The sequence below is a fragment of the Toxotes jaculatrix genome, chromosome 9 (genome assembly GCF_017976425.1).
Source record: "Toxotes jaculatrix isolate fToxJac2 chromosome 9, fToxJac2.pri, whole genome shotgun sequence".
Classification (NCBI taxonomy): Eukaryota; Metazoa; Chordata; class Actinopteri; family Toxotidae; genus Toxotes; species Toxotes jaculatrix.
In genome coordinates this window covers 2,838,867-2,866,649 of record NC_054402.1, presented here as the reverse complement: position 1 = coordinate 2,866,649, position 27,783 = coordinate 2,838,867, and the positions used below count along the sequence as shown (strand labels likewise).

Sequence of the window (27,783 nt, the reverse complement as noted above, 5' to 3'; positions counted from 1 at the left end):
ACACAGACTTATTGCGGAGTGGATTAACGCATCAGGACCGCCGCTGTCCAGGATAAGGATCGGACCTACATTCAACCAGCAGCTCGTCAGACCACACTCAAACACTCACTCACTCTCACTCCCTCACACATTCATCAGTGAATTTAGTTACAGTTAGTCTGTAATTTGCAGTCTGTAAGCTTTGTCTCTGAGGTGGACTTTGGTCAGTCTTCAACCTGGTTTGTTTAAAATATTATTTTAATTCTATTAAAATTTTAATTGTTATGTGTTGAATGTATCCGAGGTCAGACAACACAAATCAGCACCACACCCTGGTCTGGAACAGACTCTGTCCAATGTTGTTCCATCAATATTCACACCCAAATCATGTGTATAAGCAGTTCGACGTGCTGCATGTGGTCAATGCCCCACCTGCCCCGTCCACAGTCCACAAGTACCTGGTACAGCACCTGATAACTGGTGATAGTGAAATAATTTCTCACTGCTGATAACAGTGATGGTGAAGGAATGGCCTCTTGGGATTTTTCCTGCTCTGAAGGTATATAAAAGACCAACTGTTGCTGCTGTTGACAGTTGGAGGTGGCGGCAGCACAGAAGGCTGACACACCTTGAACAGAGTTCTGATTATAGGTTTTAAAACAGTCAGTGGGGAGGGTGGGGGGGGGTTGACAGCTGGGTAAGTTTGTCATTTGTGATGGTATCGTTTGTGGCGGTTGTATTTTTTCTAATCTTTACACTTGATCAGTTTAAAGTTAAATGTCCATGAAGCAGTGTTGGTAAAGTGTCAGTGTGAAGCTCAGACAAAACAAAACTAATGTCACGAATTATGGCTTCAGTGAGACCCATGTTTTTCTGTAGGGGGGTTTGGGGGCGTCAGTGATGAGAAACTTTTTCACCATTTATACAGTGTGCTTGTTTTTGTCACGATAAGAACGATGGTAAATTCAACCATATCAGCTTTATCTTACTTTATTCTTGGAGCTTATTTGCACGTTGGAAACTTAAGATACTTCTACTTCATGTTAACTGCTTCACTTTACATTTTTGTAGTTATTGCCAACACATCTCTGATTGTGGTCATCTGTGTGAACAGAAGCTTACATGAGCCTATGTACCTGTTTCTGTGCAGCCTGTTTGTAAATGAACTGTATGGTAGCACAGGGCTGTTTCCATTCCTCCTGGTTCAGATTCTCTCTGACGTTCACACTGTTTCTGCTTCTCTGTGTTTCCTGCAGATTTTCTGCATTTATACATATGGAAGTGTAGAATTTTTGAACTTAGCCGTCATGTCTTACGACAGATACCTGGCTATCTGCCGTCCTCTGCAGTATAACACACAAATGACATCAAACCATGTTGCTGTCTTTATTATTTTCGTGTGGTTGTACTCATTTGTGAAATTTCTAGTTACTTTGTCCTTAAACATCCGTTTGCCGCTTTGTGGAAACGTCATAAACAGCTTGTATTGTCATAACTTCCTTGTAGTTAAGTTGGCCTGTTCTGACACTGAAGTCAATAACATCTACGGTCTGTTTGGCGTTGTTCTCACCGTCTTAGTTCCTCTGCTTCCAATCCTTTTCTCATACATGAAAATTCTTAGAGTGTGTTTCTCAGGTTCCAAACAGACCAGACAGAAAGCTGTGAGTACCTGCACACCTCAGCTCGTGTCTCTGCTCAACTTCTCTTTTGGCTGCTGCTTTGAGATACTTCAGAGTAGGTTTGATACGAGCGGCGTTCCCACTGCGCTGCGTGTCATCCTTTCTCTGTATTTTCTCATCATACAGCCACTTTTGAATCCCGTCATGTATGGAATGCAAATGTCCAAAATACGAAACACATGTAAACATATCTTCTGTTATAAAAAGTTAAATGGTCATAGTGATACTGTGTAGGTACAATAAAATCTCAGGTCATTATTCACAATGTTGTAAATTCTCTGATTAAAAACTTTATCAACTTGAAAAGTCTGGTAGTTTGTAAATGTCAGTTCTGATGTTATTGTAGATTTCTGAGATAAGTTCAGTAAATTCCGGAGGGCCCCTGGATATAAAAAAAGTCACCCGGATGTACATTGTTTTGGTGAATGGCAGCTGTGAGAGGTTCGATATCCTTGCCCTTTTGATGACCCTACCGGGAGCTAATTACAGGTTCATGGGGGTGGGAAAGTCGGTAACTCTCAGCGGGATCGTTGAGTGTGTCAGTGAAGAGACTGGAGCCCTGATGATAAAAGGGGACTGGCCAGTTTCCATCGGTTTGTTTAGAGCAGGTAAAGCAGCAGGTGTTTCTGCAGCAGACAGAAGTGACACTGAACTGTGTTGATGATTATGTTTCATCAGTTTTAAAGCTTCTTAAACGTTCAGTGAGGGTGGGAAGTAAATGGAAAGTTTAGGCTGTTTTTCACCTTGAAGAATGATGAGAAATTCAACTTTAACCTTAACTTATTTCATCCTTGGAGCTTATTTGCATGTTGGAAGTTTAAGATACTTTTATTTCATGATAACTGCGATGGTGTACATTACAATTATTATATCCAACACATCTCTGATTGTGGTCATCTGTATGAACAGAAGCTTACATGAGCCTATGTACCTGTTTCTGTGCAGCCTGTTTGTAAATGAACTGTATGGTAGCACAGGGCTGTTTCCATTCCTCCTGGTTCAGATTCTCTCTGACGTTCACACTGTTTCTACTTCTCTGTGTTTCCTGCAGATTTTCTGTTTGTACACATATGCAAGTGTAGAGTTTTGTAATTTAGCCGTCATGTCTTATGACAGATACCTGGCTATCTGCTGTCCTCTACAATATAACTCACGTATGACGTCTAGCAAGGTGTTTATCTTTATTATTTTACTCTGGTTGTACTCTTTTGTGAAATTCTTAATTACTTTATCATTAAACATCCGTTTGACCCTGTGTGGAAACATCATAAACAGTTTGTATTGTAGAAATTACCTCGTAGTTAAGTTGGCCTGTTCTGACACTGAAGTCAACAACATCTATGGACTTTTTGGTGTTGTTCACTCCATCTTAGTTCCTCTGCTTCCAATCCTTTTCTCATACACGAAAATTCTTAAAGTGTGTTTCTCAGGTTCCAAACAGACCAGACAGAAAGCTGTGAGTACCTGCACACCTCAGCTCGTGTCTCTGCTCAACTTCTCTTTTGGCTGCTGCTTTGAGATACTTCAGAGCAGGTTTGATATGAGCGGCGTTCCCACCGTGCTGCGTATCATCCTGTCGTTATATTTTGTAGTTCTGCAACCACTTTTGAATCCCGTCATGTATGGAATGCAAATGTCCAAAATGCGAAGTGCGTGTAGACAACTCCTCTGTCATAAAATGCTGAGTGTTGACAAGGATGGTTTGTAGGTTCACTGTTCAGTGTTTGTCTTTAGTCATTTTTAAACAGCCCAGGTGGCACCTGTTGATTATTTGTGTTGCCTAGAGATGGAACGTATGAATGACAATAATATGTAAATATCAATAAGTTCATGCATTTAATAAATGATTGTAAGCATTATTTTCCCTGCTTGTTTTTAGTCTTTCATTTTTTGACTGTTATGACTGAGAAAGGTAAAAAAACAACAACATTCTGTTAGTATTAAAAAGGCCTCAGACTTAGATTTAATGTGGTGAACCCTGCGGAAACCCTTTAACCACAGCGCTGTCAGATCATTAAAGGTGCTGTGTGTCACTTTTCTCTGCCAGCGAAAGTGGTTTCATGTCTAGAGCGTTTGGTGGTGGGGGCGGTGGTGGTGGTGGGGGTCACTTACCAGAAGCCATTGTTGTGTTTTCAGTACTAAAGGTGATAAGACGCTCTCTGACCTGTGCTACTTTCTTGGCTAACTTGGGCTATGTGGCGTTAGCAAAAACTTACAGATAGCTCCTGAAGGGGATAAATTTTTCTGACAGTGGTTTGAAACGGTTTTGAAGAAACAAACATTGTCATCCTGTGTGACTTGGTCTGTTGGACTTAGCATTTGCTAATACAGTGAGTCAGTTGTTGTGCTTGTCAGTCAATAGACAGCTATAGGCCTGTTCTGGAGGAGTATATAAGGCTACACAGGTAAAGCAGCACCTGATGCTGCAGGTGACAGAGGTGACGGCAGCAGTCCGCTGCACAGCTGGTGACAAATGCTGACCTGTGTTTATTGTGATCATGTGTCGGGAACAGATTTAACAAGGCGTGTGAGATTTTCTGTCATTTCACTTGTTGATTATTTGTGAGTAACTGTGTGTTAATGAGGTGTCAGTGTAAAACCTGGGAAATATTAGAATGTCACTGTTTTTCAAAGATTTTTTTTTTGAAGCAAAGAGCTAATTAACGGTTTAAAAAAAAAAAAACCTAGATAATAATTCATCACTTTAAAGAGTGATGCTGAATTCAACTATATCATATTTCATTCTTGAAGCGTATATACACGTAGGAACTCTGAGATACTTTTATTTCATGATAACTGCAGTGATGTACACCGTGATTCTCGTTGCCAACACATCTCTGATTGTGGTCATCTGTATGAACAGAAGCTTACATGAGCCTATGTACCTGTTTCTGTGCAGCCTGTTTGTAAATGAACTGTATGGTAGCACAGGGCTGTTTCCATTGCTCCTGGTTCAGATTCTCTCTGACGTTCACACTGTTTCTGCTTCGCTGTGTTTCCTGCAGATTTTCTGCTTGTACACATATGTAAATGTAGAGTTTTGTAATTTAGCCGTCATGTCTTATGACAGATACCTGGCTATCTGCTGTCCTCTACAATATAACTCACGTATGACGTCTAGCAAGGTGTTTATCTTTATTATTTTACTCTGGTCGTACTGTTTTGTGAAATTCTTAATTACTTTATCCTTAAACATCCGTTTGACCCTGTGTGGAAACATCATAAACAGTTTGTACTGTAGAAATTACCTCGTTGTGAAGTTGGCCTGTTCTGACACTGAAGTCAACAACATCTATGGACTTTTTGCCACTGCTGGGTCCGTCTTAGTTCCTCTGCTTCCAATCCTTTTCTCTTACACAAAGATTCTTAAAGTGTGTTTCTCAGGTTCCAAACAGACCAGACAGAAAGCTGTGAGTACCTGCACACCTCAGCTCGTGTCTCTGCTCAATTTCACTTTTGGCTGCTGCTTTGAGATACTTCAGAGTAGGTTTGATACGAGCGGCGTTCCCACCGTGTTGCGTATCATCCTGTCGTTATATTTTGTAGTGCTGCAACCACTTTTAAATCCCGTCATGTATGGAATGCAAATGTCCAAAATGCGAAGTGCGTGTAGACAACTCCTCTGTCATAAAAAGCTGAGTGTTCACAAGGATGGTTTGTAGGTTCACTGTTCAGTGTTTGAAAGTTTTGTCTTTAGACATTTGCTTATGAAAGAATTTGCAGCTGGATGGAAAAAATCCCTGACACAGACTTTCTGTCACTGACTAAAGTAGAATGTGTTGATTTGAAATAATGTTGGAGTAAAGAATTTCAAATAAAATATAAAATGCAGAAGTTCACATGTGCTCGGAAACATTCAGTTAGAAATTTGGAGGATTTTGTCATTCATATGTTCTATAGAGTCTTTCATCAATTTAATATTTTAATGTTATAGCTGTGAATTTGTTCTCAGTGTAACTACTTGCAGCTGTTATTCCACTGCAGGTCACCAGACTGTCAGTGTGATCTGTGTTTGACAAGATTCATCATTTGGTCTTTTAGAGATGATTTAGTATTACTGCAGAAAAAAAGTCATAAAATGTCGACTCGTCACAGAGTTGATGTCGTAAAAAATATTAGTAAATCATTAAGATTCTCTGGAACTGAAATATTTGAGGAAAAAGCTGTAAAATAAATGTGTCTCCATGTCTCTATGGATAAAATACATTTTCAGTAATTCACTGAACATGAGACATGGCAGGATTCAGTGGAGAATTTAAAAATGTACTGAAAGTGTGTGTGTGTGGGGTCTGGTCTGTCCTCACACCCTCAAAGGGCAATTTGACGGTTAAAACCTGGTTTTAGGTTTCAGGTTAGAATCAGGTTTTGGTTAGAGTTAGGCATTCAGTTCGAATGGTTAAGGTAAGGGGATAGAAAATGAGTGTCCTCATAAAGATATAAGAATAACTCCTCTCAAACACTGAATCTTGAAAATCTGATAAAACAGACCCCCCCCCCCCCCCCCCGCCACACACACACGTTGATAATACAGCATGTCATTACCACTGCTACTAATTCTACTGCTGTTATTGCTGTGAGCATTAACAGGTGCTTACAGTAATTACCACTTCAGCTCCTTTCAGAGACATGTTGCTGCATTCTGTCTTATCATTTTTGCTCTTTGTCAGTGCTTCTTCATTTTCTTTCAGGACTTCAGCATAAAATTTATCTGCTAATTAAATTCATTTTTAAATATCCAACGAATCAACATAAATCATTTTCAGGAATAATTTCCACTGATATTTGGAACGTGTGCAGGAAGAACTCAGAGTCTGTCAGACAGCTGACTCTGGTGCCCCCTGCTTGACATGAGCGTCCACTGAGACTCTCTTGAAGAGGTATAAAGCAGCAGATTTCTCTTTAGCCTCCAGTCAGTTACTGCAGCAGGAGACGAATGTTCAGCTGTGTGTAATGTGAATGTTTGTGTGTCTGTGTGTGAATGTCTGTGTTTTTCATGGTGGTTTGTACATCAGTCAGGATGGGGATCGATTCTTTATGATGCATGAGTTGTTGTTTTTTGTCCCAAGGCTTGATCGTCGGTGAGGGTCAGTGTTGTCAGTGTAAAGTTTCAGAGATTGTGAAAATAATGCCTGTGATTTTCAGAACAATGTCTTTAATTAAAGCTAATTATTCAGTTTGGGTTAAAAAATGATCAGAAAAGTTTTTTACAATTTGCAAACTGTTGTTGTTTTGTCGCCTAAAATAAGAATGATGATTAATTCAACTTTATCTTACTTCATTCTTAGTGCTTACATACAAGCAGGAACTCTGAAATACTTGTATTTCATGTTAACTGCACTGACGTACACTGTGATTCTCGTTGCCAACACGTCTCTGATTGTGGTCATCTGTATGAACAGAAGCTTACATGAGCCTATGTACCTGTTTCTGTGCAGCCTGTTTGTAAATGAACTGTATGGTAGCACAGGACTGTTTCCATTGCTCCTGGTTCAGATTCTCTCTGACGTTCACACTGTCTCTGCTTCTCTGTGTTTCCTGCAGATCTTCTGCTTGTACACATATGCACATGTGGAGTTTTGTAATTTAGCCGTCATGTCTTATGACAGGTACCTGGCTATCTGCTGTCCTCTGCAGTATAACACGCGCATGACATTTCACAAAGCCCTTATCTGCGTTGCTGTACTCTGGTTGTACTCGTTTGTGAAATTTCTAGTTACTTTGTCCTTAAACATCCGTTTGCCGCTTTGTGGAAACGTCATAAACAGCTTGTATTGTCATAACTTCCTTGTAGTTAAGTTGGCCTGTTCTGACACTGAAGTCAATAACATCTACGGTCTGTTTGGTGTTGTTCTCACCGTCTTAGTTCCTCTGCTTCCAATCCTTTTCTCGTACATGAAAATTCTTAAAGTGTGTTTCTCAGGTTCCAAACAGACCAGACAGAAAGCTGTGAGTACCTGCACACCTCAGCTCGTGTCTCTGCTCAACTTCTCTTTTGGCTGCTGCTTTGAGATACTTCAGAGTAGGTTTGATACGAGCGGCGTTCCCACCGCGCTGCGTGTCATCCTGTCTCTGTATTTTCTCATCATACAGCCACTTTTGAATCCCGTCATGTATGGAATGCAAATGTCCAAAATACGAAACACATGTAAACATATCTTCTGTTATAAAAAGTTAACTGGTTGCAGTGATACTATGTAGGTGTGATAACAGTGATAACTTATAATATCTTGAAAAAAAATTGCAGTTGTGAATAATAAATTTTGGTTGATATGAACTGTAATAAATTTTGGAAAGAAGATCAAGAGACCTCAGACTTGCAGTGTAGGCTCACATGTTTTGGGGACTGCTGATCTACCCAGAAAGAGTGGACATTAAGGCGCACTGAGGCTAGATGTCCTGCAGTCGACAGTCCTCTGTCAGGGAACTCTGACTGCTGCTCAAAACCCACATGGACAGTGGATTCTTGTGTTTCTGCGGACGTCTCATGCAGGATTTAAACATGGCCTGTTCTGACTTCCTGTGTCTGACCTTTCCAGTTCCTCTGGAAATGAGAGCTGAATCTTGATGAATGAACAGTGGCCTCCAGCAGACATTCACTGGTGTTTTAATAAAAGTACACCTCTGAACAATGGACAGCTCCAGAAGGGGAAGCCCAGTTTCCCAAATCCAGATGAGCTGACTCTGTCCCTGTTCCACTGCGGCCTTCACATTATTTGTGTTCCTGCCTATTGCCTCAGTGACACAGTGACAGGAAGGGGGTCTAAGTCCCAAGAATAAAATCTATCTACCATAAAACACATGGTCACATATTATGTTCATATTACCATGAAATTATGGCGAGGCTCAGCAAAAGTCAATCAGAAATCAGTGACACACAGATAGTGGTGGTAATGAGGTCCCTCTGCTGCTGTGGGCGTCTCCAGACTAGAAAAGTTTGACAGAGTCATCATGTGAGTTCCAGTTCATTTAGGCAGGAGGACGACAGCAGGGCAGCGATGAGCGTCAGGAGTCGTGCTCGTGTTTAGATTCTGTGGGTTTCTGAATCAGACGCTGTTTGTTGTGACCGATCCTGGTAATGATGTTTGTCAGTGAAGGAAAAGTGAACGCTCTTCATGTGTGTTCACTGTGGATGAAATGTTTCTAGAAATGTAATATGCTTGGTGCAGCCACTTCAGTCTGCAGACAGTGTTATGACGGCTTCACGAGCCAAAAGAAGGACCATGGTGAACTCCACTCACATTTCATTCTTCACATTCAGCGCCTATTTTGACAGCAGCAGTTTTAAATATCTGTGTTTTGTGGCTGTTATGTGCTTATACGTTCTTACGGTTTTTTCCAATGTGCTGCTGATTGTGGTCATCTGTATGAACAGAAGCTTACATGAGCCTATGTACCTGTTTGTGTGCAGCCTGTTTGTAAATGAACTGTATGGTAGCACAGGGCTGTTTCCATTCCTCCTGGTTCAGATTCTCTCTGACGTTCACACTGTTTCTGCTTCGTTTTGCTTCCTGCAGATTTTCTGTGTTTATACATATGGATGTGTAGAATTTGCCAACTTAGCCGTCATGTCATATGACAGATACCTGGCTATCTGTCACCCTTTACAATATAACACACGAATGACGTCTACCAAGATCGCCATGCTCATCGCTTTAAGCTGGTTATCTCCTTTTCTTGCTATTGTTGTTCTGATATCCTTACTTGTCCCTTTACAGCTGTGTGGGAACATCATTAACAAAGTTTACTGTGACAACTACTCCATTGTCAAACTGTCCTGTAACGACACCACAGTCAATAACATCTATGGACTTGTTGCCACTTCTCTTACAATCTTATGTCCTGTAACTTTAATCCTTTACACCTACATGAGGATCCTTAAAGTGTGTTTCTCAGGCTCCAAACAGACCAGACAGAAAGCTGTCAGTACCTGCACACCTCACCTCGCTTCCCTGCTCAACTTTTCCTTTGGTTGTTTCTTTGAAATATTACAGAGCAGGTTTAACATGAACAGTTTACCAAACATACTGCGGATATTTTTATCATTATATTTTCTAACGTGCCAGCCGCTGTTTAACCCCGTGATGTACGGACTGAATATGTCAAAAATCCGTGTCATATGTAAAAGTCTGGTCTTTGCTGAAGTGTAGATCTAATCTAGCAGATTTAACGAGTGAGTAAAAAACATGTGCCTTTGATTCTATTCGTGTAACTGGTAATAACAGCTGTACTTATTTTAATTAACTGATTAATTAATAGATTTTGATTAATCTGAAATCTCCAAACTGAAAGCGTGCACAGTTGTCTGTATTTTTGATCAGTTTTAGGTTTCATACATCTCACTCTCAGAATGATAAATAAATCAACTATCTCAAACTAGCCTGGAAAATAAAGCTCAGCTACTCTGCAGACATATTAAATGTGCTTTGTGTTCTGTGCATAGACTCGTTCTAACCCATCCTACATTTTAATAGATCATGTACTAGTCAGTGCCAGTCGCAGTCATATGGTCTAATAAAGATGAAGTGTGGAAAGTGAGGGAGGTTCATTTACTTGTACTGTGCTTTAGCTGGTGCAGATGGTCTCCAGCAGACATTCACTGGTGTTTTAATAAAAGTACACCTCTGAACAATGGACAGCTCCAGAAAGGGAAGCCCAGTTTCCCAAATCCAGATGAGCTGACTCTGTCCCTGTTCCACTGCGGCCTTCACATTATTTGTGTTCCTGCCTATTGCCTCAGTGACACAGTGACAGGAAGGGGGTCTAAGTCCCAAGAATAAAATCTATCTACCATAAAACACATGGTCACATATTATGTTCATATTACCATGAAATTATGGCGAGGCTCAGCAAAAGTCAATCAGAAATCAGTGACACACAGATAACGGTGGTAATGAGGTCCCTCTGCTGCTGTGGGCGTCTCCAGACTAGAAAAGTTTGACAGAGTCATCATGTGAGTTCCAGTTCATTTAGGCAGGGGGACGACAGCAGGGCAGCGATGAGCGTCAGGAGTCGTGCTCGTGTTTAGATTCTGTGGGTTTCTGAATCAGACGCTGTTTGTTGTGACCGATCCTGGTAATGATGTTTGTCAGTGAAGGAAAAGTGAACGCTCTTCATGTGTGTTCACTGTGGATGAAATGTTTCTAGAAATGTAATATGCTTGGTGCAGCCACTTCAGTCTGCAGACAGTGTTATGACGGCTTCACGAGCCAAAAGAAGGACCATGGTGAACTCCACTCACATTTCATTCTTCACATTCAGCGCCTATTTTGACAGCAGCAATTTTAAATATCTGTGTTTTGTGGCTGTTATGTGCTTATACGTTCTCATGGTTTGTGCCAATGTGCTGCTGATTGTGATCATCTGTATGAACAGAAGCTTACATGAGCCTATGTACCTGTTTCTGTGCAGCCTGTTTGTAAATGAACTGTATGGTAGCACAGGGCTGTTTCCATTCCTCCTGGTTCAGATTCTCTCTGACGTTCACACTGTTTCTGCTTCTCTGTGTTTCCTGCAGATTTTCTGCGTTTATACATATGGAGGTGTCGAATTTTTGAGCTTAGCCGTCATGTCATATGACAGATACCTGGCTATCTGTCACCCTTTACAATATAACACACGAATGACGTCTACCAAGATCGCCATGCTCATCGCTTTAAGCTGGTTATCTCCTTTTCTTGTCAATGTTGCTCTGATATACTTAATTGTCCCTTTACAGCTGTGTGGGAACATCATTAACAAAGTTTACTGTGACAACTACTCCATTGTCAAACTGTCCTGTAACGACACCACAGTCAACAACATCTTTGGACTCGTTCTCACTTCTCTTACAATCTTATGTCCTGTAACTTTAATCCTTTACACTTATGTAAAGATCCTTAAAGTGTGTTTCTCAGGCTCCAAACAGACCAGACAGAAAGCTGTCAGTACCTGCACACCTCACCTCGCTTCCCTGCTCAACTTTTCCTTTGGAGTTTCCTTTGAAATATTACAGAGCAGGTTTGACATGAACAGTTTACCAAACATGCTGCGGATATTTTTATCATTATATTTTCTAACGTGCCAGCCGCTGTTTAACCCTGTGATGTACGGACTGAATTTGTCAAAAATCCGCATCATGTGTAAAAGTCTGGTCTTTGCTGAACTGTAGATCTAATCTAGCAGATTTAACCAGTGAGTAAAAAACATGTTCCTAATGCAGGATGTCGTACTGTCAACCCTTAGTGTGCACAACCCTTGATTCTATTTGTGTAACTGGTAATAACAGCTGTACTTATTTTGATTAACTGATTAATTAATAGATCGATTTCGATTAACCTGAAATCTCCAAACTGAAAGCGTGCACAGTTGTCTGTGTTTGTGATCAGTTTTAGGTTTCATCCATCTCACTCTCAGAATGATAAATAAATCAACAACTATCTCAAACTAGCCTGGAAAATAAAACTCAGCTACTCTGCAGACATATTAAATGTGCTTTGTGTTCTGTGCATGAACTCGTTCTAACCCATCCTACATTTTGATAGATCATGTACTAGTCTAATAAAGATGAAGTGTGGAAAGTGAGGGAGGTTCATTTACTCGTACTGTGCTTTAGCTGGTGCAGAGACACTGGCACTTGATGTGAGCTGATTTATATTTTAAAGACGGTAAAACTGAAACATAAATCACAGGCTGAATAACCCGTTTGACGCCCAGGTGAAAAAAACAAGATTGTAAAATTATCCTTATTGAAAATATGATTAACAGCATCTTGGATGTGGCGTAGTGTTAATCCCTGTATTAAATCCACCATATGTAGAATTTCTCATGTGATCAGAGCATCTTTTGAATTATTCTGTAGCTCAGTGGTAGATGTTGTCAGCTGCTGATGAAGCGTTCGTTCAGTGACGGAGGGCCTCAGCGGGGCGCTGCTTCGTAATGATGTCTGTCACAGTGCCACAATCAAGACTTTTGTGTTGAACTTCAGATGCTTCAACACAAGAGGCAAAACCCTGGTAAACCTCAGAAGCAGAAAGTTCAAGTTTCAGATCACAAACGGCAGATTTCTGAAACAAAGGTGGACCGTCCTCTACTGGCCGAGTCCGTCGCCTGATCTCAGTCCACCTGCGGAGGACCAGACCCAGCAACAGCAAAGAACTTGCATATGACCATACCGTCTTGCTTTAAATAATAAACATGTCCCTAGTGAACACAGTTAAAAGAGGAATTGAATAATAAATCTAACGGGGATGTAGTAGCACCCCCCCCCCCCCCCCCCCCCCCCCCTCAAGAAACAACAAAACACTGCCTTGATCCTGGTGTGATCAGATGTTCTGCACAACCCTCCAGCGCTACAAAAGCCCCCAGGCCAGTCTGACAAGATTCTTTAGAATCATTTCTGGACATTCTGATAATTAAAGAAGCGTATCATCTCATCAGTTTGCAGTGAAACCTGATGTTCTGTACCACCTTGTTATTCAGGAACTGCTCCAGCTAGTGGCTGTCAGCGCGCTGCAACTGAAGACAGCAGGAGACATGCTGCAAAGTAAGAAAACACAACAAAATACAGAAAGCAAAACCAAATACAGTCACTTGCCCCAAAGAGGCTAAAATAAAGTGGTAAACTTTGGGAATTTTAAGCTGTAGAACGGTGTATTCAGGTTAAATGAATAATTAAAGTCTATGTTATATGTTTTATTTAGAACAGAGTTATGTCCCATCCATGTGGAACAGTTATTCAACAGAAGAAATCTTTCAGTGCCCCTTTTCTTGTAATTCCACGTGTATGAGGGCACAGTGCACAGCACAGGCCCCCCCACACCCCCCCAGGAAGCAGTGTCGGATAGCGTGTCCTTTGAGATTTGACTGCTGTGATTGAACAGTTAAAAGATGCACAGGCAGAGTTTCAGTTCAGACGGTAGGGTCTCGGACTGAGACCACAGCAGGTGAATGTTTGGACTCACACATTCGTAAACTGTGTTCTGTAATTTCTCAGCTAGATATTTAACTGACTCTCAATACTCGAATGGTATGGAAAGGTAATGTGTCACATGTGTTTAATTAAATCAAATTTCATTTCTTAACTTGAGGCAGAGTGAAAGCTGTTTGTATGTTAATGGTGCTTTTGGTCCAAAATAATATCAATTCTACGCTTTATGACTCTGTAAAAAAAATCTAAAGCTACGGTTAGAACAAGTTTATCCTGAGCAGAGTTTAACTTTTGTGTGGATGAAAGCAGGATGACAATGCTGAACTCTACTCGTGTTTCATATTTCACTCTTGCTGCCTACTTTGACACCGGGCTTCTTAAATATTTATATTTCGTGATTGTCATGTCATTATATATTGCAACTGTCGGTTCCAATGTGCTGCTGATTGTGGTCATCTGTGTGAACAGAAGCTTACATGAGCCTATGTACCTGTTTCTGTGCAGCCTGTTTGTAAATGAACTGTATGGTAGCACAGGGCTGTTTCCATTCCTCCTGGTTCAGATTCTCTCTGACGTTCACACTGTTTCTGCTTCTCTGTGTTTCCTGCAGGTGTATTGTTTGTACACATACGCAAATGTGGAGTTTTGCAATTTAGCCGTCATGTCTTACGACAGATACCTCTCTATCTGTTATCCTCTACAATATAACTCACGTATGACATTTCACAAGGTCACCATGCTTATGGCTCTAATATGGGTTTTCCCATTTATTGAAGTTGCTGTCATGATATTTCTGACTGTCCCTTTACAGCTGTGTGGGAACATCATCAGCAAAGTTTACTGTGACAACTACTCCATTGTCAAACTGTCCTGTTCTGACACCACAGTCAACAATGTCTATGGACTTGTATACACATGTGCCATAGTAGCTGCTGTTGTAGTTTTAATCCTTTACACTTACATGAGGATCCTTAAAGTGTGTTTCTCAGGCTCCAAACAGACCAGACAGAAAGCTGTCAGTACCTGCACACCTCACCTCGCTTCTCTGCTCAACTTCTGTCTGGGTGGTTTCTTTGAAATATTACAGAGCAGGTTTGATATGAGCAGCGTGCCTATTATGTTGCGCATTTTTTTGTCATTATATTTTCTAACGTGCCAGCCGCTCTTCAACCCTGTGATCTACGGACTGAGACTGTATAAAATACGTAGCTTATGTAAAAGTCTGGTCTTTGGTAAAATGTAAATGTGTGATGTCAAGCCATCAATGCTTCATTTTTCAAGCCTCAATAAATTACGTTTTTTTGTTCCAAATAAACTATGTTATTGCTAAGTTAAAAAAAGAAAACAAAAAACTTATAAATGAAAATATGAATATACTGAGAAAGAAAGAAAAACTTGGGTAAAATATTCATCCTTAAGGTATTAATTTCACCAACTAGAGAAATAATTTTTAGCATCAATTCAAATGTCAACAAACTGTCACAGGTAGCTTTGTCAAATGTCCATGTCATACACATAATCCACCTGACCACCTCCAGAGAAGAGAACAGGTGTTTATAGAGTTTGTGTTTGTATAACAGAACTTTATTCAAACTGTGTTTCAGCACAGTGGACGTGTCCTTTTACTCTGGATAAAGCAGCAACACAGGTTCATGTAAGCCTCTGTTCATACAGCAACACACTGGCACAAAGAATTTTCATATAAAGACACATAATAATTATAAGAATTAAGTATTTAAAATCAAAGTAGGGAGCAAAAGTGAAATATTAAAGACCTGTGAAGAATTTTTCAGTCATTCAATCTGCTGAGGATGATCGAGAAATACCACTGGAAGTCCAGAGTAGCTACTAATGGACCTTGTGGTCACTTTTTGTCATGTATATGCTGTTCATGAAAATAGAACACCTGGGATACCTGAGACGGCAGTGTTGCTAGCTCAACATGGCAGGGAGAGGTTAAAGGTCAAGCCTTCAGTCTAAGGTTCAGTCCTATTACACCTGAATTCTCTGGGTAAACGCCTGATCCCTGACAGCATGGGCACTAGCGTTCAGATGAAATAACATGCAGAAACACTGTGTGTTAAAGAAGACATTCATCACATGACACATCAGAGTTTGCCACATGATTCATTTCAAGAATAAAACATGAGTCTCCCACATAAACAACAGAGGACTGAGTCCTAGTGGACCAGTCTGATGGGTGTGGGATCATCCTCCATCCTTCCCCCAGGGGTTTCAGGACCTGCAGTCCCTCCAGGCATCCTGATGCTTTTCTCTAGTGATGGAAAATTCTAATTCAGGTGCCTAATGAGAAGTCAGCGAGGGTCCTATGATCTGCTGGTTCGTCCTTTTTGGACAGGTCCACCTGACGTGTAGGCTCTTTTGACTTGATCTTAATGGGTCTGATTCTGAGACACTTTACATGCAGATGACAACGGTGTGGAGTCTGAAAGGCCTTTAATCATCATCTTCCTAGAAATTAGATTTTAACATATCACAATACGATTATATTTAAGGAAGAGACATTTTTAGATATGGTCACAGCATCCATTTTTCCCCCCCAGATATTCCCATAATATTGAAGCTGAGTAAATATGTTAGACGTTTATCATCAGTAGCTCAAACACATGAGAAATTTGGTCTTTACAAACTGTGCTACATGTGACGCCCTCTGTCCTTAGAGCCTCAGGTCAGATCAGGAAAAACACAAAAATCACCTTTAGCAGAACAACAGGGGTAAATCTGTGGAGCATCCAACACAGGCTGGACGTAATGGACATTATATTTGTGTAAATATATACAGAATTATATATATATTTGTATATGCGTGGTTATATTAAATATTTAGTGTGTAAAGCTTACATTTTACCAAAGATAACACTTTTACATGTGATGCGGATTTTGGTTACATTCAGTCCGTACATCACTGGGTTAAAGAGCGGCTGACACGTGAGCCAGTATAACGATAAAAATATCCGCAACATATTAGGCACACGATTCATATCAAATCTGTTCTGTACAATTTCAAAGAAACAACCACAAGAGAAGTTGAGCAGGGAAGCGAGGTGAGGTGTGCAGGTACTGACAGCTTTCTGTCTGGTCTGTTTGGAGCCTGAGAAACACACTTTAAGGATCCTCATGTAAGTGTAAAGGATTAAAAGGACAAGAACAACTGTTGTAAAAGTGTAAATTATTCCATAGACGTTGTTGACTGTGGTGTCAGAACAGGACAGTTTGACGATGGAGTAGTTGTCACAGTAAACTTTGGGAATGATGTTCCCACACAGCTGTAAAGGGATGGTCAGAGATATCAAAACAAAAATCGCAAGAAATGGGTACAACCACGACAGAGAAATGAGCACGGCAACCTTGTGAAATGTCATTCGTGTGTTGTACTGCAGAGGACAGCAGATAGCAAGGTATCTGTCATAAGACATGATGGATAAATTACTAAACTGTATGCTCGCATAGGTATAAACACAGAAGATCTGCAGGAAACACAGAGAAGCAGAAACAGTGTGAACGTCAGAGAGAATCTGAACCAGGAGGAATGGAAACAGCCCTGTGCTACCATACAGTTCATTTACAAACAGGCTGCACAGAAACAGGTACATAGGCTCATGTAAGCTTCTGTTCATACAGATGACCACAATCAGCAGCACATTGGCACAAAGGATTAAAAGATATAACAACATAACAATCATGAAACATATGAATTCAAAAGCACCGGTGTCAAAGTAGGCAGCGAGTGTGAAATATGAAACCTGTGTGGAGTTTTTCATCATCTTCCTTTAGCACAAAAATAAAATGCTTGTGATCATTTTTCTTCCACCCCACAGACCCACTGGTTGTACAGTCAATAAAAACTCATGTTTCACAGCCAAATGCTGATGAAACCTACAGTAATTTATTTTTTTTTTAAAACTATAGTTCAGATCCAAAAGATGCCAAATATGTGAAACTGGTTTTGGGTAAATGTTAATAAAGGGAGTGTTTTGAATATTTCAGTCACTGTAAACATTGCACAGGTTCAGTGAAGAGCTGGAACGAGATGACACACAATGTCAGTGAAACTAAGAAACAATGTGGAACAATATGATTTTTCAAAAAAGCTTAAAATGTCATAAAAGTACTTTTTTTTTCTAATGTTAAACAAGCTGCATTAGCACATTAGAGTAAATACAGAATAATAAATGTGGCAAATTCCCCAAACTTACCATTAGCATTGTGAAAGCCAGTTTAACAATTAGGTCTGAAATAAAAATCAACAGCTCATGACTGTGTGGATCCATTCACCTCTTCTCACTGAGCTCACACTCTGCCTCTGCTTCTTTTAACTGTGCGGAGACGCCCACAGGCTGAGCTCACAGCTCATATCCAGCTCGTTTAACGGCCGATACTTTCTGAAGGAAGCGTAACTGCGGCCAAATCACGTTTTCCATTAATGTAATGAGGAAATGTTGTTAATTAACATACATGTCAAGTCACAAATGCATTGATACTGAACCAGTATCAGTAAAAGTATCTGTATCAGTGTCTGTTTTCCACCTAAATCTCTAATCTCTCAGTGCAACATCCACCTGAAGTGACTCCAGCATTATTAAACTGGTTTCTGTTTCTGTCCAGATTCTCAGCACCTGGTTCAGGAAAGATCCTGGTCTGGTTTAATACAGACAAAGTTCACAGTGACTTTAGACTCAACCTGTTTATTTACATTTAACCTGAACCACCACCTTTTCTGAACCTAAACCACAGACCAGACTCTGGATGTGAACCTGGTCCCTGGTGTCTCCATTGATGATAATAAATGTACCGTGAACATGGTCCACGTAGAGATTATGTGAAAAGAGTTTAGTGCTGGGCTGACGGGGAGAACCCGTCCTGATGTTTCTGAGATGCTCTGACACAGTCGTCTAGTTTTTACACTTGCTCATTTAAATTTCATCCAACACGTTGACCACGAGAACCGACAAAGATTTCCTTTCATGTCGTCCGTGAAGACTCTCATTCACATGAAGGAAATGTTTCACCTCTATTCTGTTAGCTTTCCAGTTGGAGCAGGGGCGTACAACAACCACACACTACAACTTCCAGCTAATATGCAATACTAGGACAAGGACAAAAATCCAGTGATGCATAAACAATTTTCAAATCAGCAAATCTCTGGGATGCAAATTACATTCAAGCAAAAATCAGCTTTTGACAAATGTTATGTAAATAGCTGATGTTCAAAAATTGCAAACAGTAGGTTTGTTTACAAAGTGTGTTTGATTTCCAGCCATTGTTAGAAACTCATGATGAGCTCAGTGTGCTGCTGTGGGCGTCTCCTGACAGGAGGACGTTAAAAGAAGCAGAAGCAGAGCTTCAGCTCAGTTAGGGACTCACAACCTCACTGTAACAGGTGAATGGTAGGATTCACAAGTCGTAACCTACCTGTGGTTTCTGAGCTTTAGACTGACTGTCATGAAGGCAGTGGTGGTGTTTTGTCACAGCTGTTTTCCTGATCATCTGTTTTGTGTCATTATACTGAGTTCTGTTTACAGGAGGAGGACGATGGTGAACTCCACACAGGTTTCATATTTCACACTCACTGCCTTTTTTGACACCGGGCTCTTAAGATACTTGTATTTCATGATTGTTATGTTGTTATATATGTTCATTGTTTGTGCCAATGTGCTGCTGATTGTGGTCATCTGTATGAACAGAAGCTTACATGAGCCTATGTACCTGTTTCTGTGCAGCCTGTTTGTAAATGAACTGTATGGTAGCACAGGGCTGTTTCCATTCCTCCTGGTTCAGATTCTCTCTGACGTTCACACAGTTTCTGCTTCTCTGTGTTTCCTGCAGATCTTCTGTGTTTATTCATATGCAAGTGGAGAATTTTTCAACTTAGCCATCATGTCTTATGACAGATACCTTGCTATCTGTTACCCTCTGCAGTATAGCACACGTATGACACATAGTAAGATCACAGTGCTTATTGCTCTAACGTGGTTTTATGCTTCTGTTTTATGTTTTATTCCAGTTTCACTGACTGTCCCTTTACAGCTGTGTGGGAACATCATTCCCAAAGTTTACTGCGACAACTATTATATTGTCAAACTGGCCTGTTCTGACACCAGAGTCAATAACATCTATGGACTCGTTGCCACTTCTCTCACAGTCTTATGTCCAGTAGCACTGATCCTTTACACTTACATGAGGATCCTTAAAGTGTGTCTCTCAGGCTCCAAACAGACCAGACAGAAAGCTGTCAGTACCTGCACACCTCACCTCGCTTCCCTGCTCAACTTTTCCTTTGGGGTTTCCTTTGAAATATTACAGAGCAGGTTTAATATGAACAGTGTGCCCAACATGCTGCGGATATTTTTATCCCTGTACTGGCTCACGTGTCAGCCGCTCCTAAACCCTTTACTGTACGGCGTGAATATGTCGAGTATCCGTAACATTTGTAAAAAGCTGATTTTTGCTTGAATGTAATTTGCATCCCAGAGATTTGCTGATTTGAAAATTGTACGTGTTTATGCGTCACTGGATTTTTGTCCTTGTCCTAGTATTGCATATCAGCTGGATGTTGTAGTGTGTGATTGTTGTATTTATCTCTTCATACAGTTTATGTTTATTGCTGTAACACTGTTTATATATGTAATATTTCCTTTAGTTTGCATATTAAAAGCAGTTTTCTTCTAAATGGTAAAGATTTCCTTTCATGTTGTCCGTGAAGAGTCTCGGTCACATGAAGGAAACGTTTCACCTCCATCTAAAGGGCTTAGATCACCTGAAGCCTTTCAGATGAAGGTGAAATGTCTTCAGGAGCCTCAAGCAAGTCCAGCTGTTTTAGTGTAGAACTCAGAATGATGGTGTGAAACCCATCTCATTACTCTCTGTTTTAAATGCTATTTCATTGTAATCATACAAATCCCCCAGAATCAATTTTGAGAGAATCATAGAGAATCGTCAGCGTTCACAAAAGAGATGATGTAAACTAAATGAAAAATAACAGCAATAAATGAAAAATAAAACTATGACACAGATGATCAGAAAATTTCATATGTGCCCAGTAAACCTTTTAGGGACCTGTGTGGTCATCTCAATGACTGATCATGGCAGCCACTTTGACTGTTAGCTTTCCAGTTGGAGCAGGGGCATACAGAGGTGCAGGAAGTATAACATGATTCAATCCAAATTGCAAACAGTAGGTTTGTTTACAAAGTGTGTTTGATTTCCAGCCATTGTTAGAAACTCATGATGAGCTCAGTGTGCTGCTGTGGGCGTCTCCTGACAGGAAGACGGTAAAAGAAGCAGAAGCAGAGCTTCAGCTCAGTTAGGGACTCACAACCTCACTGCAACAGGTGAATGGTAGGATTCACAAGTCGTAACCTACCTGTGGTTTCTGAGCTTTAGACTGACTGTCATGAAGGCAGTGGTGGTGTTTTGTCACAGCTGTTTTCCTGATCGTCTGTTTTGTGTCATTATACTGAGTTCTGTTTACAGGAGGAGGACGATGGTGAACTCCACACAGGTTTCATATTTCACACTCACTGCCTTTTTTGACACCGGGCTCTTAAGATACTTGTATTTCATGATTGTTATGTTGTTATATCTTTTAATCCTTTGTGCCAATGTGCTGCTGATTGTGGTCATCTGTGTGAACAGAAGCTTACATGAGCCTATGTACCTGTTTCTGTGCAGCCTGTTTGTAAATGAACTGCTTGGTAGCACAGGGCTGTTTCCATTGCTCCTGGTTCAGATTCTCTCTGACGTTCACACTGTTTCTGCTTCTCTGTGTTTCGTGCAGATCTTCTGTGCTTATTCCTATGCGATCATACAGTTTAGTAATTTATCCATCATGTCTTATGACAGATACCTTGCTATCTGCTGTCCTCTGCAGTACAACACACGAATGACATTTCACAAGGTTACTGTGCTCATTGCTCTATCATGGTTTTTCCCATTTCTTGCGGTTTTTATTTTGCTCTCACTGACTGTCCCTTTACAGCTGTGTGGGAACATCATTCCCAAAGTTTACTGCGACAACTATTATATTGTCAAACTGGCCTGTTCTGACACCACAGTCAATAACATCTATGGACTCATTTCCACTTCTCTCGCAATCTCATGTCCAGTGACACTGATCCTTTACACCTACATGAAGATCCTTAAAGTGTGTCTCTCTGGCTCCAAACAGACCAGACAGAAAGCTGTCAGTACCTGCACACCTCACCTCGCTTCCCTGCTCAACTTTTCCTTTGGGATGTCCTTTGAAATATTACAGAGCAGGTTTGATATGAACAGTGTGCCCAACATGCTGCGGATATTTTTATCCCTGTACTGGCTCACGTGTCAGCCGCTCCTAAACCCTTTACTGTACGGCGTGAATATGTCGAGTATCCGTAACATTTGTAAAAAGCTGATTTTTGCTGATTTGAAAATTGTACGTGTTTATGCGTCACTGGATTTTTGTCCTTGTCCTAGTATTGCATATTAGCTGGATGTTGTAGTGTGTGATTGTTGTATTTATCTCTTCATACAGTTTATGTTTATTGCTGTGACACTGTTTATATATGTAATTTTTCCTTTAGTTTGCATATTAAAAGCAGTTTTCTTCTAAATGGTAAAGATTTCCTTTCATGTTGTCCGTGAAGAGTCTCGGTCACATGAAGGAAACGTTTCACCTCCATCCAAAGGGCTTAGATCACCTGAAGCCTTTCAGATGAAGGTGAAATGTCTTCAGGAGCCTCAAGCAAGTCCAGCTGTTTTAGTGTAGAACTCAGAATGATGGTGTGAAACCCATCTCATTACTCTCTGTTTTAAATGCTATTTCATTGTAATCATACAAATCCCCCAGAATCAATTTTGAGAGAATCATAGAGAATCGTCAGCGTTCACAAAAGAGATGATGTAAACTAAATGAAAAATAACAGCAATAAATGAAAAATAAAACTATGACACAGATGATCAGAAAATTTCATATGTGCCCAGTAAACCTTTTAGGGACCTGTGTGGTCATCTCAATGACTGATCATGGCAGCCACTTTGACTATTAGCTTTCCAGTTGGAGCAGGGGCATACAGAGGTGCAGGAAGTATAACATGATTCAATCCAAATTGCAAACAGTAGGTTTGTTTACAAAGTGTGTTTGATTTCCAGCCATTGTTAGAAACTCATGATGAGCTCAGTGTGCTGCTGTGGGCGTCTCCTGACAGGAGGACGTTAAAAGAAGCAGAAGCAGAGCTTCAGCTCAGTTAGGGACTCACAACCTCACTGCAACAGGTGAATGGTAGGATTCACAAGTCGTAACCTACCTGTGGTTTCTGAGCTTTAGACTGACTGTCATGAAGGCAGTGGTGGTGTTTTGTCACAGCTGTTTTCCTGATCGTCTGTTTTGTGTCATTATACTGAGTTCTGTTTACAGGAGGAGGACGATGGTGAACTCCACACAGGTTTCATATTTCACACTCACTGCCTTTTTTGACACCGGGCTCTTAAGATACTTGTATTTCATGATTGTTATGTTGTTATATCTTTTAATCCTTTGTGCCAATGTGCTGCTGATTGTGGTCATCTGTATGAACAGAAGCTTACATGAGCCTATGTACCTGTTTCTGTGCAGCCTGTTTGTAAATGAACTGTATGGTAGCACAGGGCTGTTTCCATTGCTCCTGGTTCAGATTCTCTCTGACGTTCACACTGTTTCTGCTTCTCTGTGTTTCCTGCAGATCTTCTGTGCTTATACCTATGCAAGCATACAGTTTAGTAATTTATCCATCATGTCTTATGACAGATACCTTGCTATCTGCTGTCCTCTGCAGTACAACACACGAATGACATTTCACAAGGTTACCGTGCTCATTGCTCTATCATGGTTTTTCCCATTTCTTGCGGTTTTTATTTTGCTCTCACTGACTGTCCCTTTACAGCTGTGTGGGAACATCATTCCCAAAGTTTACTGCGACAACTATTATATTGTCAAACTGGCCTGTTCTGACACCACAGTCAATAACATCTATGGACTCGTTGCCACTTCTCTCGCAGTCTTATGTCCAGTAGCACTGATCCTTTACACTTACATGAGGATCCTTAAAGTGTGTTTCTCAGGCTCCAAACAGACCAGACAGAAAGCTGTCAGTACCTGCACACCTCACCTCGCTTCCCTGCTCAACTTTTCCTTTGGGATGTCCTTTGAAATATTACAGAGCAGGTTTAATATGAACAGTGTGCCCAACATGCTGCGGATATTTTTATCCCTGTACTGGCTCACGTGTCAGCCGCTCCTAAACCCTTTACTGTACGGTGTGAATATGTCGAGTATCCGTAACATTTGTAAAAAGCTGATTTTTGCTTGAATGTAATTTGCATCCCAGAGATTTGCTGATTTGAAAATTGTACGTGTTTATGCATCACTGGATTTTTGTCCTAGTATTGCATAACAGCTGGAAGTTGTCTGATTGTTGTATTTATCTCTTCATACAGTTTATGATTATTGCTGTAACACAGTTTATATATGTAATATTTCCTTTATTTTGCATATTAAAAGCAGTTTTCTTCTAAATGGTAAAGATTTCCTTTCATGTTGTCCGTGAAGAGTCTCGGTCACATGAAGGCAACGTTTCACCTCCCCCAGAATCAATTTCGAGAGAATCAGAGAATCGTCAACGTTCACAAAAGAGATGATGTGAACTAAATGAAAAATAAAACCATGACACAGATGATCAGAAAACATCATATGTGCCCAATAGGGGTGTGCCCGATTCATCGATTCATAGATTAATCGTGACGCGACACTTGACGATTCAGAATCGATTCATAATTGTTCAAAAATCGCTTCTTTTAATAACAGAAGGAAAGTGCAGCGGTCGGAACGAAAAAAAAGTTGCGCGTGTCCCCCCGGACATATTATAGGGCCCTATGATTTCCGCGATCACTGAATCGCAGAATTGGCCGACTAAAACGGAATCTATTTTTTAACGCGGAATTTCGCGGAATTCGACATAATTTGAGTGCAATGCTGTTTTCGTGTGGAAGAGGAACGTGTGTGTGGGGAAAACTGCACGGAGGGAAGCAAATCTGGGTGGCACAACAAGCCCCTTCCACAGACTAAGCCCCTCCCCCTTCAAAACAATGTAAGCATGGCGAAGCGGCTGCGTACGGCTCTGTGTTCGTCGGCGAAAAAACTGCGAAACTCGACGCGAACTGCTCGGCTCTGTACTGAGGGGTTAGCGCCGAGTGTCGCTTATTCTGTCAACACTCTGTTGACTGGAAACGTAAGAATACGCGCAGTGACCATATAGTGTCCAAAATCCATATGAGAAACAATCTGGCTGACATGCACATACAATAAGATTTACATTACATTACATTACAGATTTACATTTTGTTTAAAAGAAGTTTTATATTTTCTAAATGCTGGGAAATTGCTGAAGATGATAATAAAGAAAAGATAGAGATAAACGTGTTTTACTTCAATGATATTTAAAAATATACATTATTTTACAAGTAACTACAGAGTGAGAAAATAAACATTCTATGTGGGGAAAAAAAAGATTAATCGCGATGCATCGATAATCGGTGAATCGTCGAATCGTAGCACTGTGAATCGTAATCGAATCGTGAGGTGACTTAGGTGGCACACCCCTAGTACCCAATAAAATTTTTAGGGACCTGTGTGGTCATCTCAATGACTGATCATGGCAGCCACTTTGACTATTAGCTTTCCAGTTGGAGCAGGGGCGTACAGAGGTGCAGGAAGTATAACATGATTTAATCCAATTTGCAAACAGTAGGTTTGTTTACAAAGTGTGTTTGATTTCCAGCCATTGTTAGAAACTCATGATGAGCTCAGTGTGCTGCTGTGGGCGTCTCCTGACAGGAGGACGTTAAAAGAAGCAGAAGCAGAGCTCCAGCTCAGTTAGGGACTCACAACCTCACTGCAACAGGTGAATGGTAGGATTCACAAGTCATAAGCTACCTGTGGTTTCTGAGCTTTAGACTGTCATGAAGGCAGTGGTGGTGTTTTGTCACAGCTGTTTTCCTGATCGTCTGTTTTGTGTCATTATACTGAGTTCTGTTTACAGGATGAGGATGATGGTGAACTCCACACAGGTTTCATATTTCACACTCACTGCCTTTTTTGACACTGGGCTCTTAAGATACTTGTATTTCATGATTGTTATGTTGTTATATCTTTTAATCCTTTGTGCCAATGTGCTGCTGATTGTGATCATCTGTATGAACAGAAGCTTACATGAGCCTATGTACCTGTTTCTGTGCAGCCTGTTTGTAAATGAACTGCTTGGTAGCACAGGGCTGTTTCCATTGCTCCTGGTTCAGATTCTCTCTGACGTTCACACTGTTTCTGCTTCTCTGTGTTTCCTGCAGATCTTCTGTGTTTATTCCTATGTGGTCATACAGTTTAGTAATTTATCCATCACGTCTTATGACAGATACCTTGCTATCTGCTGTCCTCTGCAATACAACACACGAATGACATTTCACAAGGTTGCCGTGCTCATTGCTCTATCATGGTTGTACCCATTCCTCACGGTTTTTATTTTGCTCTCACTGACTGTCCCTTTACAGCTGTGTGGGAACATAATTCCCAAAGTTTACTGCGACAACTATTATATTGTCAAATTGGCCTGTTCTGACACCAGAGTCAATAACATCTATGGACTTGTGGTCACTTCTCTAGCAATCTCATGTCCAGTAACACTGATCCTCTACACTTACATGAGGATCCTTAAAGTGTGTTTCTCAGGCTCCAAACAGACCAGACAGAAAGCTGTCAGTACCTGCACACCTCACCTCGCTTCCCTGCTCAACTTTTCCTTTGGGATGTCCTTTGAAATATTACAGAGCAGGTTTGATATGAACAGTGTGCCCAACATGCTGCGGATATTTTTATCCCTGTACTGGCTCACGTGTCAGCCGCTCCTAAACCCTTTACTGTACGGTGTGAATATGTCGAGTATCCGTAACATTTGTAAAAAGCTGATTTTTGCTGAAAGTTAATTTTCATCCCAGAGATTTGCTGATTTAAATGTATTGTGCTTTATAAACATAAAGTGACTTGTGTACTATTGAAGCTGTTCACTTCTGTAAATACAAGGAACATATAAAGTTGATATAACATCAACAACAGTAATGATGGTAAACTACGACAGTATTTGAAAGCAGCTCGCATCAGTCTGTGTCAGTTTGAGAAATGACTTGTATATATTCAGTAGCAGAGCAGAAAACAAAAGTCATTGTTAAGCTGTGTTAAGCTGTAGCTCTCACATAGTCAGACACGTTGATGCATCAGGGTTTTTCAAGATGATCTTTAGGTCCTGCAGCAATTTTTTTTATTTTTCAAGGGAGATATTCACACATCCGACTGTTTCAGATGCAGGTGTGCTGTGAAATGTCACATCAGTTTTGAAAAAAAAGGAGATCCCCCACACTGCTCTTGCACATTTTGTTCCCTCTGGTGGTAGCAAGGTGTAGTTCTGCTGCCCAGCCCGGGTCTTCCACGAGACACTGCGCACACCAGAACCCTGTACCTGTTCAATGACTTAGGGACATCCATGCCTCTGCTGCCCTCCACTTTCCCAGACTCTTCACTGGTTTCTTGGTGATGGATGGGATTTGGGTGCTGCCAGTTGTGAAGCGGGAATGTCAATGGCCTTTCCAGGCCCTAGTCTCCGGATCTCTGCATCTAGATTCTCTGCCTCTGCAATGAGTCTCTTGTTAGTCTCAAGGCCTCTGCAGCTAGTTCAGAGTTCTGCTGACAGTCTGGTCTGCAGAACCACACCACTTCTCCACTGTGGCTCCCAGTCTCATTCAAGACTCTTTACTTTCAAAACTCATGAAGAGCTTTGTTCTTTTTTTAAAAAAGTGAAAAAGTAAAAAATCACAAAACAGCAGCTCTTTGTTTAGGAGGGATAAACTTACAAGATATTAAAGTTTAATCAATGTAATGTAACATCTGGACCCAAAGGACGCCAAGGAGGCTGGGTTATGAGCTGAGACTGCGCTGTGGGCGTCCCCTGAGATCAAACTAAGCGATAAAAACTTTTGTTTGTCGAGGCAGAAGCCTCAGTTTCCTCTGAGGTAGGAAGAATTCTTGGATTTACAGAATGTTTTCTTATCTTTAACCTAAGAATCATATTCACTTTAAACTAATGGTGAGTTTGGGAAAAAGGTTTTTGCATACGTAAGGTGAATTCCATTTCCACGTGT

At 40.7% G+C, this 27,783-nt stretch overlaps 12 protein-coding genes across 12 annotated transcripts; 11 read left to right on the top strand and 1 right to left on the bottom strand.

Annotated features, from left to right (window-relative positions):
* Positions 1 to 935: 935 nt before the first annotated feature.
* LOC121186990 (olfactory receptor 10A6-like) lies at positions 936 to 1,892 on the top strand. Its single transcript, XM_041045972.1, has one exon. The coding sequence runs from the start codon at positions 936 to 938 to the stop codon at positions 1,890 to 1,892; it is 957 nt and encodes a 318-aa protein (XP_040901906.1).
* Positions 1,893 to 2,409: 517 nt separating this feature from the next.
* On the top strand, positions 2,410 to 3,366 carry LOC121186991 (olfactory receptor 11A1-like). Its single transcript, XM_041045973.1, has one exon. The coding sequence runs from the start codon at positions 2,410 to 2,412 to the stop codon at positions 3,364 to 3,366; it is 957 nt and encodes a 318-aa protein (XP_040901907.1).
* A 1,000-nt stretch (positions 3,367 to 4,366) lies between these two features.
* Positions 4,367 to 5,320, top strand: LOC121187002 (olfactory receptor 10A6-like). Its single transcript, XM_041045984.1, has one exon. The coding sequence runs from the start codon at positions 4,373 to 4,375 to the stop codon at positions 5,318 to 5,320; it is 948 nt and encodes a 315-aa protein (XP_040901918.1). The 5' UTR covers positions 4,367 to 4,372.
* A 1,588-nt stretch (positions 5,321 to 6,908) lies between these two features.
* On the top strand, positions 6,909 to 7,856 carry LOC121186992 (olfactory receptor 2A14-like). Its single transcript, XM_041045974.1, has one exon. The coding sequence runs from the start codon at positions 6,909 to 6,911 to the stop codon at positions 7,854 to 7,856; it is 948 nt and encodes a 315-aa protein (XP_040901908.1).
* A 1,022-nt stretch (positions 7,857 to 8,878) lies between these two features.
* Positions 8,879 to 9,805, top strand: LOC121186998 (olfactory receptor 142-like). Its single transcript, XM_041045979.1, has one exon. It carries the CDS (start codon positions 8,879 to 8,881, stop codon positions 9,803 to 9,805), a length of 927 nt encoding a protein of 308 aa, XP_040901913.1.
* Positions 9,806 to 10,878: 1,073 nt separating this feature from the next.
* LOC121186995 (olfactory receptor 142-like) lies at positions 10,879 to 11,805 on the top strand. Its single transcript, XM_041045977.1, has one exon. It carries the CDS (start codon positions 10,879 to 10,881, stop codon positions 11,803 to 11,805), a length of 927 nt encoding a protein of 308 aa, XP_040901911.1.
* Positions 11,806 to 13,879: 2,074 nt separating this feature from the next.
* LOC121186996 (olfactory receptor 142-like) lies at positions 13,880 to 14,806 on the top strand. Its single transcript, XM_041045978.1, has one exon. It carries the CDS (start codon positions 13,880 to 13,882, stop codon positions 14,804 to 14,806), a length of 927 nt encoding a protein of 308 aa, XP_040901912.1.
* A 1,615-nt stretch (positions 14,807 to 16,421) lies between these two features.
* Positions 16,422 to 27,344, bottom strand: LOC121187003 (olfactory receptor 142-like). Its single transcript, XM_041045985.1, has 2 exons — positions 27,334 to 27,344; positions 16,422 to 17,352 (listed from the first exon to the last, which is right to left on the bottom strand). Exon 2 carries the CDS (start codon positions 17,346 to 17,348, stop codon positions 16,422 to 16,424), a length of 927 nt encoding a protein of 308 aa, XP_040901919.1. The 5' UTR covers positions 17,349 to 17,352; positions 27,334 to 27,344.
* Positions 19,117 to 20,037, top strand: LOC121187000 (olfactory receptor 11A1-like). The gene has a single exon (XM_041045981.1). The coding sequence runs from the start codon at positions 19,117 to 19,119 to the stop codon at positions 20,035 to 20,037; it is 921 nt and encodes a 306-aa protein (XP_040901915.1).
* LOC121187226 (olfactory receptor 142-like) lies at positions 21,068 to 22,280 on the top strand. Its single transcript, XM_041046391.1, has 2 exons — positions 21,068 to 21,997; positions 22,209 to 22,280. Exons 1-2 carry the CDS (start codon positions 21,068 to 21,070, stop codon positions 22,278 to 22,280), a joined length of 1,002 nt encoding a protein of 333 aa, XP_040902325.1.
* Positions 22,989 to 23,909, top strand: LOC121187001 (olfactory receptor 52D1-like). The gene has a single exon (XM_041045983.1). It carries the CDS (start codon positions 22,989 to 22,991, stop codon positions 23,907 to 23,909), a length of 921 nt encoding a protein of 306 aa, XP_040901917.1.
* On the top strand, positions 25,618 to 26,574 carry LOC121187225 (olfactory receptor 52D1-like). Its single transcript, XM_041046390.1, has one exon. It carries the CDS (start codon positions 25,639 to 25,641, stop codon positions 26,572 to 26,574), a length of 936 nt encoding a protein of 311 aa, XP_040902324.1. The 5' UTR covers positions 25,618 to 25,638.
* Positions 27,345 to 27,783: the final 439 nt, after the last annotated feature.

Coding starts and splice junctions, on each gene's coding strand:
- LOC121187225 (XM_041046390.1), top strand. CDS start 25,639: ATGAGGATGATGGTGAACTCCACACAGGTTTCATATTTCACACTCACT.
- LOC121187002 (XM_041045984.1), top strand. CDS start 4,373: ATGCTGAATTCAACTATATCATATTTCATTCTTGAAGCGTATATACAC.
- LOC121187003 (XM_041045985.1), bottom strand. CDS start 17,348: ATGATGAAAAACTCCACACAGGTTTCATATTTCACACTCGCTGCCTAC.
- LOC121187001 (XM_041045983.1), top strand. CDS start 22,989: ATGGTGAACTCCACACAGGTTTCATATTTCACACTCACTGCCTTTTTT.
- LOC121186991 (XM_041045973.1), top strand. CDS start 2,410: ATGATGAGAAATTCAACTTTAACCTTAACTTATTTCATCCTTGGAGCT.
- LOC121187000 (XM_041045981.1), top strand. CDS start 19,117: ATGGTGAACTCCACACAGGTTTCATATTTCACACTCACTGCCTTTTTT.
- LOC121186998 (XM_041045979.1), top strand. CDS start 8,879: ATGGTGAACTCCACTCACATTTCATTCTTCACATTCAGCGCCTATTTT.
- LOC121186995 (XM_041045977.1), top strand. CDS start 10,879: ATGGTGAACTCCACTCACATTTCATTCTTCACATTCAGCGCCTATTTT.
- LOC121186990 (XM_041045972.1), top strand. CDS start 936: ATGGTAAATTCAACCATATCAGCTTTATCTTACTTTATTCTTGGAGCT.
- LOC121187226 (XM_041046391.1), top strand. CDS start 21,068: ATGGTGAACTCCACACAGGTTTCATATTTCACACTCACTGCCTTTTTT. Junction 21,998..22,208: donor TTTTTGCTGATTTGAAAATT/GTACGTGTTTAT, acceptor TTGTCCGTGAAG/AGTCTCGGTCACATGAAGGA.
- LOC121186992 (XM_041045974.1), top strand. CDS start 6,909: ATGATTAATTCAACTTTATCTTACTTCATTCTTAGTGCTTACATACAA.
- LOC121186996 (XM_041045978.1), top strand. CDS start 13,880: ATGCTGAACTCTACTCGTGTTTCATATTTCACTCTTGCTGCCTACTTT.